Source organism: Phyllobates terribilis, unplaced genomic scaffold, assembly GCF_046119375.1.
Source record: "Phyllobates terribilis strain yellow unplaced genomic scaffold, ASM4611937v1 Scaffold_11__3_contigs__length_659146591, whole genome shotgun sequence".
NCBI lineage: Eukaryota > Metazoa > Chordata > Amphibia > Anura > Dendrobatidae > Phyllobates > Phyllobates terribilis.
In genome coordinates, this window is record NW_027362771.1 from 8,157,246 (window position 1) to 8,172,141 (window position 14,896).

At 43.3% G+C, this 14,896-nt stretch overlaps 1 protein-coding gene across 11 annotated transcripts in view; it reads right to left on the bottom strand.

Moving 5' to 3' along the window:
* The window catches only part of TENM2 (teneurin transmembrane protein 2), a 2,544,132-nt gene that overhangs the window by 846,446 nt on the left and 1,682,790 nt on the right, over positions 1 to 14,896 (bottom strand). For all 11 annotated transcript variants that reach the window (XM_073651122.1, XM_073651120.1, XM_073651119.1 and 8 more), the window contains one exon: positions 861 to 962. In XM_073651122.1, coding sequence (XP_073507223.1) covers positions 861 to 962 — 102 coding nt within the window. The remainder of the gene's footprint in view (positions 1 to 860; positions 963 to 14,896) is intronic.

Below are 14,896 nucleotides of genomic sequence, written 5' to 3' on the forward strand. Positions count from 1 at the left end.
AAATAAAACTTGGACCATGCAATAATCTTGAGCAATTTAACCAGACTCCACATAAATTGTAGAATATAAATGAAAGCTTAGTCAATTTTTTAAATTATTTCATGACAACAAAGGTGAGTAATACTGGTCACCTGCAATCTAATGGTAAAGAGGTTGGTTGGCAGCTGTCATTTTTTTAAGGAGAACAAAGTTAAATGATAAAAGTAGAAATATTCACCTTACTAATCCCATTTTTGCTCAAATTCTGATACTCTCCTGCAAGTTCCTATGCTATCTGCTCTATGAGGAGAATCATTAGGTGAGGTGTCAGGACATGAAGAGACAATCAAAATCAAGACGTTGTCGCTTCATGTCCTGACACCTAATACTATGATTTTGTGTTCATTCTACAAGATAAATTGCAACCTTACTCAAGCCCATGAGAGTGCTGTGGCTAATCTTTCCATGACACTTTGGGATAATATCCCACTCAACCAGCACCTTCTTCTCTACTCGAGGGCAGACTAATACTCTCTACCTATGTCGGGTGAAAAGACAGAAAGACAGAAATCTGCCAAGCAGTAGTATGGGTAACACAGAGCTCAGCATTCAAAAAACTGATAGATCTGCAGAAGATAAAACTGCGATTTTATAAAAATAAAAAAAAACACAACATGCAGCCCAGTAAGTGATATATTGCTGAAACCAGTGTCTCTGACTTAGATGTGGTAGCAAAAACCTGGTGACCAATTTCCTTTGAATTGGAGAACATACTGTTCCATAATAGGAAGATTGCTGATGTAAACTTCTAAATCTTGAAACTTTCCACTTTTTATCTATTTTGCTAAAGAGAAAAATATCCACATATTATGTAACAGTACCTTTTGCGCAGTCTGCTCCATGGAATCCTGGAAAGCAATGGCAGACTCCTGAAACACATTCACCATTTCCATCACAATTTCTGGGGCAATCCTGAACAGAATCTTAAAAGAAAAAACACATGAAGATTGCTAAGGTTACTAGGTTTTCTTATTTGGGTTGAAAAAAAGGGAAAATTAGATGTATGTTTGAAAACATAGATAGGTTATATAAGGGTGGTTATTAATAAAGTTGGAAATGGTCCTTGCCAATGGATAGCTTATCTACACTGATTCTGGAAGAAGTAAAAAAAAAATGGAAAATAATCTGGCTGCATTATGGAAGTAACTGTGAGTAACTTTTTAACATGTAGCTGCACCTTTGGTGACTTTACAGGATAAGCTGTTTTATGTCGGTGCACTAGGAATAACCATATTTCTGTTCTGCATTTTTAGCAGTTTTCCCCTCTGCATGCTCTAGTCATTAAAAGGATCAGCAGCTTCTTCTTGTGCACTCTGACTTTGCCCCATAGACTTTTATGGTCACCAGGTGTAATCTTACCATGTAGTGAAGAAAGAACTTTAAACAGATTTGAGCTGCTTTTGAAAGTGAATGATCAGTGCATGGAAAAAGAAATTGATAAGAGGGGATAAAGCATCTTTAATAATAATATAATAATAATATATATTACAAAGTTTTTTTATATTCCCTTGCACTGCTGATTTAGGAAGAAAGTGTAATTAGTCACCAGTAAATGTAATTTTACCAGTTTACTACCTTATCTGTACATGTGGTGTGTGGGATATGGTCAGACACATCCTGTTTAGTGTTGAGCGAGTATGTTCTATTAACCCTTTCGGCGAGTATGCTCGGGCCGAGTTCCGAGTATTTATAGCTGCTCGGTGATATGCTTGAATCGCTCCCGTGTGCATGATTTGCGACTGTTTGACAGTTTTATTACATGGGAGGAATGTCTATTTCTTACATATTCCTCACATGGATTAGACATAAAGGAGGGCCTCATACACATGCTGTTAAAATTGTTAGGTAATGGGACTCCTAGACTCATAAAGCCTATGCACTAAGTGCAAGGGCTGCCAACAATTAGAAGGAGGGACTGCAATACACCCTGCAAGACACATAGCGAAGGGCCTCAGAAAACATTTTTTTCCCATTTTTAAGGAGTGGGACTCCTAGACTGGTAAAGCCTATGCATGGGAGAGGCAGTGGGACATAAAGTCAGCCATGTGTGCCAGACTCCCAACAGGCAAGACTTCAAGATCATCACCAGGACAACTCCTTTCCATCTCCTCCTCTCTCTCTTCCTCCTCTTCAGCCCTTTCACGCTGAAAAGACGGGATGAAGCTGATGTGGGTAGTACCCTCTGGAGGGCAGGCAACCATTTCCTATTCCTCATCCTCCTCCTTAGCCTCCTCTTCCTCATTATCACCCATTCCGGGCTGAGAAGATGAGATGAGGCTGGGCTGGGTAGTATTCCCCTGTGTACTATCTTCCTCCAGCTCCACCTAGTCCACATGCAAAGCTTCCTCTTAAATTATGAGCAGTGGGCATTTTAGCAGACACAGAAGCGGGATGGTTACACTGATTATGTTGTCATTGCCGCTCACCATCTTGGTTGATTCCTCAAAGTTTTGTAGAACCTCACAGATGTCAGACATTCTTGCCCACTCGTCCGTTGTTACGTGCGGAGGCTGACGGGAATACCGACGGACATGTTGTAGCTGATTTTCAGTTACTGCCCTCTGCTGCTTACAAAGTCTTACCAACATGTGTTATGTGAAGTTCCAGAGCATGGTTATGTCGCACATCAGTTGGTGAGCTGGCACTTGCAAGTGCTGCTGCAGCACTACCAGACCGGCGGCAGTTGTAGCTGACTTGCAGAAATGGGCGCACATGTGACGTACCATCACAAGTAGCTCAGGCATATCTGAATAGATTTTCAAGTTAGGCCATCAGGTTAAGGCCATTATCACACACAACCATGTCTGGTTGTAGGTTCAGCTGCGAGAGCCACAGATCTGTTTGGTTGGTTATACCTTTCCACAACTCTGCGTCGGGGTGCTGTTTGTCACCTAAAAAAATTATTTTTAGCAGAACCTGTTGCCGCTTCATTGAGGAAATACTGCAGTGCTTCCAGCTTGTGACTGACACGGATGACGTGCTCTGTGATGACAATACGGAGGAGGAGGGGGTGCAGGAACTGGTGTAGGAGGTGGAGGAAACTCTTAAGGAACAAGGGCCCACGATCCTCAGCATCGGTAGCATGTGTGCTATCCAAAGGACTCGGTCTTGACCTCCACAAGGTTCACCCAGTGTGTCGTCAGGCAAATGTGGCATCCCTGGTTAAGTGGAACTTCCCAGTAACTGCTTTGGCCAGGGCATTGGTGACGTTATGGGACACGCGCTGGTGTAAGGTGGGAATAGCCCACCGGGAAAAATAGTGGTGACTGCGGACCGAGTGTCAAGGGATGGTCGACGCCATGAGGTCATGGAAAGTCTCAGTGTTCACAAGCCAAATGGCAACATTTTTGGGGCAAGCAGTCTGAAAATGTACCCGTTTAGTGTTTGGGTCTGTAGGTGGGTGGATGGGTATTTTTTGCTTGCTTTCCAAGGCCTGGGGTAGGGACAGCTGAATGCTGCACTGAGACAAGGAATTGAACGTGGTTGCTGATGGTGCTTGCAAATGTGAAACAACAGGTGCAAGGCAGGAGGCATCAGCGCCTGCATCATGAACAGGGTGCGGGCCAGCACGTAGCACAGGGGAAGAGGCAATGGTGTCACCTGCAGACACTGATGGTGGACCCAGGTGTTTGGCCCACCTAGTCGGGTGCTTTGTTGACATGTGCCTGAGAATGCTGGTAGTGGTCAGGCTAGTAGTGGTCAGGCCTCTGCTTTCCATGGTATGGCACAGGTTGCTTATGACCATTCTTTTAGCATCCACACTTTCTTTAAAAAAGCGCCAGACTGGAGGACACCTAACTCTTGGCCTGGGAACTTTCCATGCGTGGGTGCTCTGGGGAACAGTTGCCCACCTTCTCCCTCCGGCCACCTCACTGCCTCTTCCTGCTTGTTGCAGTGCTGTGGATTCCTTCCCCTCTGCGCTGCTGGTCTGGCTCTGAATGACATCTTTCCAGGTTGGGTCAGTGAATTCATCGTCCACCTTTTCTTCCACTCTGGTCCTCCTGACTTGCTGACTTAACAACATCACTTGTTGCCATCATCATCATCTACCTTTTGAGAAACTAATTTCCGTTCCCCACCATCGTCTCCTTCTGAACGTGGCTGCTCAAATATTTGGGCATCACTACACATTAGCTCCTCATGTCCCTCTTGAAACATGGAAGGCGAGAGGCCAGAATCAATAAATGGAAATGTAGAGAGCTCCTGGGAGAATCAGAGTGTGGTATCACTTATCTTCTGGGACTCACCATGGTGGGAGGAATGACGATCAGGGTGAGGTCCAGACTCTTGGCTACTGAGACAGAACCATGTGCAAGACAGGGTGGTGCTGAGAAATATACTGTAAGCATTATCTGCTATCCAACCGACCACCTGTTCACACTGTTCTGGCTGTTCTGGTCACACACCTCCATGCAAAGTGGGACAGTAAGCTAGGTCTCGTGGATGAGCTTGTTTGTTGTACTTCCACAGCAGTCACAGTTTTACCTGGCCCATGGCCTCAGCCTCTGCATGCACCATAAGAAGCACGTCCACTTTCCTGTCCCTTAACGCACACATTGCACATTTTAAATTGAGTATATATTTATATGCATATAAACTTTACAGTATTAATAGGGAAAATAAAATATGTAGCCCTGAAAAAGAGGTTTATTTTTGGTTGCAACAGTATACCTATACAAGTACTGTATTAGCAATGTTAACCCCTTTGTGACATGGAGCATAATAGTACACACCAAGTTAGATCCCCCTGTTTGGTGTGGGCTCTGGCACTGAGCCCACCCCTTTCCGGGCACATGTCAGCTGATCTATATAGCTGACATGTGCCCGCAACAGCCGCGGGTGGAATCGTGATCCATCCGCGGCTGTTAACCAGTTAAATGCCGCTGTCAATTTCTGACAGAGGCATTTAACTCACACTTCCAGGAAGCGCGTCATTGGCCCCGCCCATTAATGACCCCGTCACATGATCGCAGGTAATCAATGGGTTGGCATAACAACCCAGGGTCTGCAGGAGACCCCTGTGGTTGTCATTGCCAGATTGCTATGAGCGCGCCCAGTGGTGAGCAAATCTGCTACACACAAGCAATCTGATCATCGCCTGTGTGTAGCAGAGGGGATCAGACAGCTGCAGCTTCTAGTCTCCTATGGAGACTATTGAAGCATGCAAAAAGTGTAAAAAAAAGTTTTTAAAAATATGAAAAAAAAAAATAGTTTAAATCACCCCTTTGTTTCCCCATTCAAAATAAAACAGTAAAAAAAAACACACATTTACATATTTGGTATCGCCACATTCAGAATTGCCCAATCTATCAATATAAAAAATAAAATCAATCCGATAGGGAAACAGCATAACAAGAAAAAAATTCTAAACGTCAGAATTACGTTTTTTTTTGTCCGTCGCAACACTGCAATAAAATTCAATAACTGGCGATCAAAACATTGTATCTACCCTAAAATGGTATCAAATAAAAATGTCAGCTCAGCGTGCAAAAATAAGCCCTCACCTGGTCCCAGATCACGAAAAATGGAGATGCGACAGGTCTCGGAAAATGGTGCCATTTTGTTTGTTTTTTTACCAAACTTTGGATTTTTTTTTCACCACTTAATTAAAAAAGAACCTATACATGTTTGGTATCTACAAACTCGTAATGACCTAGAGAATAATAATGGCAGGTCAGTTTTAGCATTTAGTGAACGTGGTAAAAAAACAACAACAAAAAAAAACAAACTGTGGAATTGCACTTATTTTGCAATTTCACCGCACTTGGATTTCACGGCCATATTGACTGAAAAATAAAAAAGTTATGGATCTGGGAAGAAAGGGAGCAAAAAATCGGCATACTCAAGAGAAATTGCACTACAAATTTTGTGGTCCATTTTCTCTTGTTACCCTAGTAAAGTAAAATTATAATTTTGCTTTAGTTTCTGTGAAGCACCTGAAGGGTTAATAAACTTCTTGAATGTGGTTTTGAGCATCTTGAGGGGTGCAGTTTTTAGAATGGTGTCAATTGTGGGTATTTCTAATTGCGAAATTTTCAACATTTTTGCCAAATTTGATTTTTTCACAAATAAATGCAAGTCAAATGAAATAAATGTTACAACTATCATGAAGTACAATATGTCATGAAAAAAACAATCTCAGAATCAGTGGGATCCGTTACAGCGTTCCAGAGTTATTACCTCATAAAGTGACAGTGGTCAGAATTGTAAAAATTTGCCTGGTCATTAAGGTGCAAACCACCCTTGGGGGTAAAAGGGTTAAAATCAGAAATGTTGGCCTACTGAAATTTATGTTCAGTAAATGTATTCAGTACTTGGTCGGGGTTCCTTTTGCATCAATTACTGCATTAATGTGGCGTGGCATGGATGCGATCAGCCTGTGGCACTACTGAGGAGTTATGGAAGCCCAGGCTGCTTTGATAGCAGCCTTCAGCTCGTCTGCATTGTTGAGTCTGGTGTCTGTCATCTTCCTCTTGACAATACCCATCTATGGGGGTTAAGATCAGATGAGTTTGCTAGTCAATCAAGCACAGTGATATTGTTGTTTTTAAACCAGGTATTGGAACTTCTGGTAGTGTGGACAGGTGCCAAGTAAACGGCTGTACTGCCTTTGGTTTTGATAAAACACAGTGGACTTACAATAGCAGATGACATGGCTCCTCAAACCATTACTGATTGTGGAAACTTCACACTAGACCTCAAGCAGCTTGGATTGTGTGCCTCTCCACTCTTCTTCCAGACTCTAAGACCTTGATTTCCAAATTAAATGCAAAATTTACTTTCATCTGAAAACAACACTGTGGACCACTGAGCAACAGTCCAAGTCGTTTTCTCGCTGGCCCAAGAAAGACGTTTCTGACGTTGTCTATTGGTCATGAGTGGTTTGACAGAAGGAATGCGACACTTGTAGCCCTTGTCCTCTGTGTGTTGTGGCTCTTGATGCATTGACTCCAGCAGCAGTCCACTCCTTGTGAATCTCCCCCAAATTTTTGAATGGCATTTTCTTAATAATCCTTTCAAGGCTGTGGTTATCCTGCTTGCTTGTGCACCTTTTTCTACCACACTTTTTCCTTCCACTCAACCTTCCATTAATATGCTTGGATACAGCACTCTGAACAGCCAGCTTCTTTAGCAATGACCTTTAGTGGCTTACCCTCCTTGTGGAGTGTGTAAATTACTGCCTTCGGGACATCTGTCAAGTCAGCAGTCTTCCCTATGATTGTGGAGCCTACTGAAACAGACTAAGGGACCTTTTTAAACACTTAGGAAGCCTTTGCAGGTGATTTTTGTTAATTATTCTAATTTACTGAGATAATGACTTTTGTGTTTTCATTGGCTGTAAGCCATAATCATCAACATTAACAGAAATAAACACTTGAAATAGATCACTTTGTTTGTAATGACTAGATAATATATGAGTTTCACTTTTTGCATTGAACAACTGAGATAATTTAAAATTTTGATGATATTCTAATTTTGTGAGAAGCACCTGTATGTCTTTGTGAGATGCAGAAAAGGTGAGAGTATTGTTTATACATATGTGGTGTACACTGTGAAGCATCGAGGAGGATGTGCGATGATGTGGGGGTTTTTGCTGGTGACACTATTGGTGATTTATTCCAAATTCAAGGCGCACTTACCCTGCATTTATCAAATCATTCTACAATGACAAGCCATCCCATTTGGTTTGTACATTGAAACCATGACGTGTGTTACAACAGGACAATGACCCCCAAACACAACTCCAGTCTATAAAAGGGCTATGTGACCAAGAAGGAGAGGGATTAAGTTTATTTTAAGTCTGTTTTTTTTTCACACATTTTTCTTTACTCATTGATGCTATATGTATTCTTTTTTTTTTTTTCTGCATCCATTCTGCACATATTCCAGTAGGGACATTGAATGAACAGGTGTGTCCAAACTTTTGACCGGTGCCCTAGCAAAAATAGTATTTATTAGTTAATGCTAGCAGAATAAAATCAATTACAAGTAGAGATGAGCGAATATTTTAGAATAGAATTTCATTCTACTCGAATATTACAAAAATCTGCATTTGTCAAACTGCAGAAGTTTTGTCATTCACAAATGTGCAGAGTTAAAAAAATGGTAGCCACTGGCTGCAATTTTGCTGAACAGCAAAGGGCTCCCAAAAGTTTTTTTAAAAAAATTATAACTTACCATACCGCTTAACTCTCCGGCCCCTCCGCTCTTCACCATCACCTGTTCAGTCCTTGTTGCATCTTCTTAACACTGATACAAGTGTTGCATCTCTGGGTCACTTCACATCGATACCATACTTACTCTTGTGCAGCGTTTACTCCTCATGAGGTGACAAGAAGTTGTGATGATGACCGGACGAGTGAGAGTGAGGAGCGGAGGAACTGGAGAGGTGACCGGTAAGGTTCGTCTACGTATTCCTTTAACTTTTTTATATATTACCCTTATTATGCCCTGGTGTCTAGAAAAAGCACAGAAAATAATTAGGGATATTCAATTTGCAAAGATTAACTTCTATACAAATTGAATTTCAAGGGAAAATCTGCGCAAACAGGCAAATTCAAATTTAGCCCATCTCTAGTTACAAGACAATAAACAATACTCATTAATATATACTCTGCCTATGATGCATCAAAGCCATCTATAATGAAGGTAAATAAACCTTGAAACTTGTTTTCAAGCCATGTCATACTATTTGCACATTGTGATTTTTTCCTTTGCAAACTCTTTTCCTTATCCAAATGTGTATTTAGTGTGATCTCAGGTTGACATATGTCTGCGGCACCCTCTCTTATTGCGGATCACAAAGTGCACAGGCTTTCAGCTTTTTCTATTGCCCTTGATAGTAAAAAAATTCTGATAATAGGTATATGTGCAGGAGCCTCTGATCTGAATGAAATGCTGTTTCTTTCTCTTGATATCAGCCCAATTACTGTCATTGCTTTTTTAAGAAGCTTTCCTGGCTATTAGACAAGTTACCTCTGACTCCTCAATTGTGGTTTGCTCAATCCAATTCACTGAATATATATATATATTGTGATGTAGCAGACATCCCTTTAATGGTTCAGTGTGTTTGAATGACCATGTACCTTCCCCTTTAATTGACTGGTCACATGACCGTGACATCACACAGGTCCTTATGCACACAGAGGGTGTGGACACATGACTCTGACATCAGTTAAGGTCCTATCTGTGAGTGTGCTGCAAGATATATAAACCCTGGTGATTTAAGCAGTGTGCAGTGTGAGTGGTGCAGGTGTGCAGTGTTCCTGTGAGAGAGGCATGAGGCCTGTTCCCCGGGTGGGTGGGACACTGTTTGTCTGAAGCCTAGTGAGGCCGAGTGAAGCCTGACAGCCTAGAAGGCCGAGACTGGATCCTGGGAGTGGATGCTAGTGGCTTGGAGGGCCAGAGGCTAGTGGACTCCTGGAGGGTGAAGCCTGGATCCTGTGTGGATGTCAGTAAACCTTGGAGGGCCAGAGGCTAGAGACCCCATCTGGGAAACAATGGACCAAAGCAGCTAAAGCCCGAAGTAGGTAATACTATTTGTGTTATGGACATTTTCACGGACATTGTTTTATTATTACCTTGCGGGAGGCTGTAACTAGAGCCAAGTGGGCCGGCCTGCCACTTGGGCTCATGGACTTTATATGTGTGTCGGTGGGCCACGGAGTTGGACCCGGAAATCAGCAGTTTATGGAGTTAATAAACTGCTGAATTGAGAAATACCGGAAAATATGGCTGGTGTGTTTTAAATTGACGCAGCGAAGCGAGTATCCCCCAGGATAATGACAAACGCTGCCTTACAAAATATATATATATATATATATATATATATATATATATATATATATAAATATACAGTACAGACCAAAAGTTTGGTCACACCTTCTCATTTAAAGATTTTTCTGTATTTTCATGACTATGAAAATTGTACATTCACACTGAAGGCATCAAAACTATGAATTAACACATGTGGAATTATATAGTTAACAAAAAAGTGTGAAACAACTGAAAATATGTCTTATATTCTAGGTTCTTCAAAGTAGCCACCTTTTGCTTTGATGACTGCTTCGCACACTCTTGGCATTCTCTTGATGAGCTTCAAGAGGTAGTCACCGGAAATGGTCTTCCAACAATCTTGAAGGAGTTTCCAGAGATGCTTAGCACTTGTTGGCCCTTTTGCCTTCACTCTGCGGTCCAGTTCACCCCAAACCATCTCGATTGGGTTCAGGTCTGGTGACTGTGGAGGCCAAGTCATCTGGCGTAGCACTCCATCACTCTCCTTTTTGGTCAAATAGCCCTTACACAGCCTGGAGGTGTATTTGGGGTCATTGTCCTGTTGAAAAATAAATGATGGTCCAACTAAACGCAAACCGGATGGAATAGCATGCCGCTGCAAGATGCTGTGGTAGCCATGCTCTTTCAGTATGCCTTCAATTTTGAATAAATCCCCAACAGTGTAACCAGCAAAGCACCCCCACACCATCACACCTCCTCCTCCATGCTTCACAGTGGGAACCAGGCATGTAGAGTCCATCAGTTCACCTCTTCTGCATTGCACAAAGACACGGTGGTTGTAACCAAAGATCTCAAATTTGAACTCATCAGAACAAAGCACAGATTTCCACTGGACTAATGTCTATTCCTTGTGTTCTTTAGCCCAAATAAGTCTCTTCTGCTTGTTGCCTGTCCGTAGCAGTGGTTTCCTAGCAGCTATTTTACCATGAAGGCCTGCTGCACAAAGTCTCCTCTTAACAGTTGTTGTAGAGATATATCTGCTGCTAGAACTCTGTGTGGCATTGACCTGGTCTCTAATCTGAGCTGCTGTTAACTTGCGATTTCTGAGGCTGATGACCCAGATAATCTTATCCTCAGAAGCAGAGGTGACTCTTGGTCTTCCTTTCCTGGGGCGGTCCTCATGTGAGCCAGTTTCTTTGTAGCGCTTGATGGTTTTTGCAACTGCACTTGGGGACACTTTCATAGTTTGCCCAATTTTCCAGACTGACCTTCATTTCTTAAAGTAATGTTGGCCACTCGTTTTTCTTTACTTAGCTGCTTTTTTTCTTGCTATAATACAAATTCTAACAGTTTATTCAGTAGGAATATCAGCTATGTATCCACCTGACTTCTGCACAACACAACTGATGGTCCCAACTAGTGTTGAGCCACCCCCGTAGTGTTCGGGTTCGGTTCGGTTCGTCGAACACCGGGATGTTCGAGGAACTGTTCGTCGAACTGTTCGTCGAACACCTTAGAACACCGTCGAACACCGTTAAAACCAATGGCAGGCAAACAAAAACACATAGAAACACATAGAAAACACCTGCAAAGGTGTCCAAAAGCTGACAAACTGCTCAGAAGACACTCTCTTTAAAAAAGCCGGCCGGCAAATTCAGCAGCGGCATACACCGGTACCCGACAATTTAGACAAGAAGGAATAGAGCATCACACATAGATTAGATAAATAGAAACATGTCAGTCACACATATAAGAAGCACAGTGACAGTGTTGGTTACTGCACTTGTCATTTAGTGTAAAGGATTTATTAAAAAAAATATTAGTGTTTTCATGCACCGTCTCTTTAAAAAAGCCGGCCCGCAATTCAGCATCTGTACCCGACAATTTAGAACAGAAAGAATAGAGCTTCACACATAGATTAGATAGATAGAAACATGTCAGTCACATATATAATAAGTACAGTGATAGTGTTGCTTACTGTACTTGTCATTTAGTGTAAAGGATTTATTTAAAAAAATAATAGTGTTTTCATGCACTGTCTCTTTAAAAAAGCCGGCCGGCAATTCAGCAGCGGTACCCGACAATTTAGAACAGAAAGATAGAGCATCACACATAGATTAGATAGATAGAAACATGTCAGTCACATATATATGAAGTACAGTGATAGTGTTGGTTACTGTACTTGTCATTTAGTATTAAAATAAAGGATTTATTATTAAAAAAATTGGCGTGGGGTTCCCCTTAATTTTAGGCTCTAGCGGAGGTTAAGCAGACGGCTGGGGCAGATGTTTGAAGCCTGGGAAGGGGGTAATACCCACGGAGCTTCCCAGGCTACTAATATCAGCCCCCAGCTGAATACATAGCCTTTACTAGCTATTAAAATGGGGGACCCCCCAAAAAAAATGACGTGGGGTCCCCCCTAATTTAATAGCTAGCAAAGGCTAGGCAGACAGCTGGGGGCTGATATTAATAGCCCAGGAAGGGAGCCATGAATATTGGCCCCCTCCCAGGCTAGAAACACCAGCCGTCAGCCGCCCCAGAAATGGCGCATTCATAGGATGCGCCAATTCTGGCACTTAGCCTCGCTCTTCCACGCTGCCCTGGTGCGGTGGCAGGGGGTAATAGGGTTGGGGTTGATGTCAGCTTATAATGCCAGCTGACATCAAGCCCAGGTTAGTAATGGAGAGGCGTCTATAAGACACCCCCATTACTAACCCCATAGTCAAAGTTAAAAAAAACACAAACACCCAGAATAAAGTCCTTTAATTGAAATAAAGACACAATCCTTTATTGTTCTAAATTAAACCATACTTACCATCACGCCCATTCCAGCTGAAGCCAACGATCTCCTGCAATAAAAGAAAAATAATAAAGCAACCTCATCCTTACCTTTCCATGGTTCCCACGACAGCTTCAGCTCTGCTACATCGAGATGACAGGCTGGACCGCAGCAGAACGCTGCCATCCAGTCTGTCATCCCGCAGACACTGAGAAGCGCAGGCTTGCTTGCGCTGCTCAGCGTCTCTCTGTGACGACATCCAGAGGAGCCGAGTTCATGTCCAATGAACTCGGCTCACCTCATGCACGTCACTGACAGCGTGGGAAAATTCTCACGCTGAAGCGCTGATTGCAGGGGAATTTTCCCACGCTGTCAGTGACGTGCAGGAGGTGAGCTGAGTTCATTGGACATGAGCTCACCTCATGCACATCACTGACAGCGTGGGAGAATTCTCCTGCACTCAGCACTTCAGCGTGAGAATTTTCCCACGCTGTCAGTGACGTGCATGAGGTGAGCCGAGTTCATTGGACATGACCTCGGCTCATCTGGATGCCGTCACAGCGAGACAGTGAGGAGCGCAAGCATGCCTGCGCTTCTCAGTGTCTGCGGGATGACAGACTGGATGGCAGCGTTCTGCTGCGGTCCAGCCAGTCATCTCGATGTAGCAGAGCTGAAGCTGTCGTGGGAACCATGGAAAGGTAAGGATGAGGTTGGTTTATTATTTTTCTTTTATTGCAGGAGATCGTTGGCTTCAGCTGGAATGGGTGTGATGGTAAGTATGGTTTAATTTAGAACAATAAAGAATTGTGTCTTTATTTCAATTAAAGGACTTTATTCTGGGTGTTGTGTTTTTTTTAAATACTTTACTATCATGGCGGTCATGTCTAATACTGGTGTGACCCCATGAATTTTGGGCTTGGGGCCAGCTGATAATACCAAGCTGGCCCTAACCCCTTTATTACCCAGTGAGCCACCGCACCAGGGCCCTGGATGAGTTGGGTACAGCGCCAGAAGATGGCGCTTCTATGAACGCGCCATTTTCCGGGGTGGCTGCGGACTGCAATTTGTAGCGGGGGGGGGGCCCAGAAAGCTTGGGCCTCCCTGCGCTGCAGATTCCAGCCCCCAGCTGCCTAGTTGTACCTGGCTGGACACAAAAATAGGGCGAAGCCCCACGTACTTTTTTTTTAATTATTTCATGAAATTCATGAAATAATTAAGAAAAAAAGGCCTTCCCTATATTGTTGTGTCCGGCCAGGTACAAATAAGCAGCTGGTGGTTGGGGGCAGCCCGTTCCTGCCTGCTGTACCTGGCTGGACACAAATATAGTGCGAAGCCCCACTTCAATTTTTTTTAATTATTTCATGAAATTCATGAAATAATTAAGAAAGAAAGGGCTTCCCTATATTGTTGTGTCCGGCCAGGTACAAATAGGCAGCTGGTGGATGGGGGCAGCCCGTTCCTGCCTGCTGTACCTGGCTGGACACAAATATAGTGCGAAGCCCCACTTCAATTTTTTTAAATTATTTCAGGAAATTCATGAAATAATTTAAAAAAAATTGACGTGGGGCTTCGCACTATATTTGTGTCCAGCCAGGTACAGAAGGCAGGAACGGGCTGCCCCCAACCACCAGCTGCCTATTTGTACCTGGCCGGACACAACAATATAGGGAAGCCCTTTTTTTCTTAATTATTTCATGAAATAATTTAAAGAAAATTGACGTGGGGCTTCGCCCTGTTTTTGTGTCCAGCCAGGTACAACTAGGCAGCTGGGGGCTGGAATCCGCAGCGCAGGGAGGCCCAAGCTTTCTGGGCCACCCCCGCTGCAAATTGCAGTCCGCAGCCACCCCGGAAAATGGCGCGTTCATAGAAGCGCCATCTTCTGGCGCTGTACCCAACTCATCCAGGGAACTGATGCGGTGGCTCACTGGGTAATAAAGGGGTTAGGGCCAGCTTGGCATTATCAGCTGGCCCTAAGCCCGAAATTCATGGGGTCACGCCAATATTAGACATGACCACCATGAATTTCTAGTAAAGTATTTAAAAAAAACACAACACCCAGAAAAAAGTCCTTTAATTGAAATAAACAAACAATTCTTTATTGTTCTAAATTAAACCATACTTACCATCACGCCCATTCCAGCTGAAGCCAACGATCTCCTGAAATAAAAGAAAAATAATAAAGCAACATCATCCTTACCTTTCCATGGTTCCCATGACAGCTTCAGCTCTGCTACATCGAGATGACAGGCTGGACCGCAGCAGAACGCTGCCATCCAGCCTGCCATCCCGCAGACACTGAGAAGCGCAGGCTTGCTTGCGCTCCACAGTGTCTCTCTGTGAGGG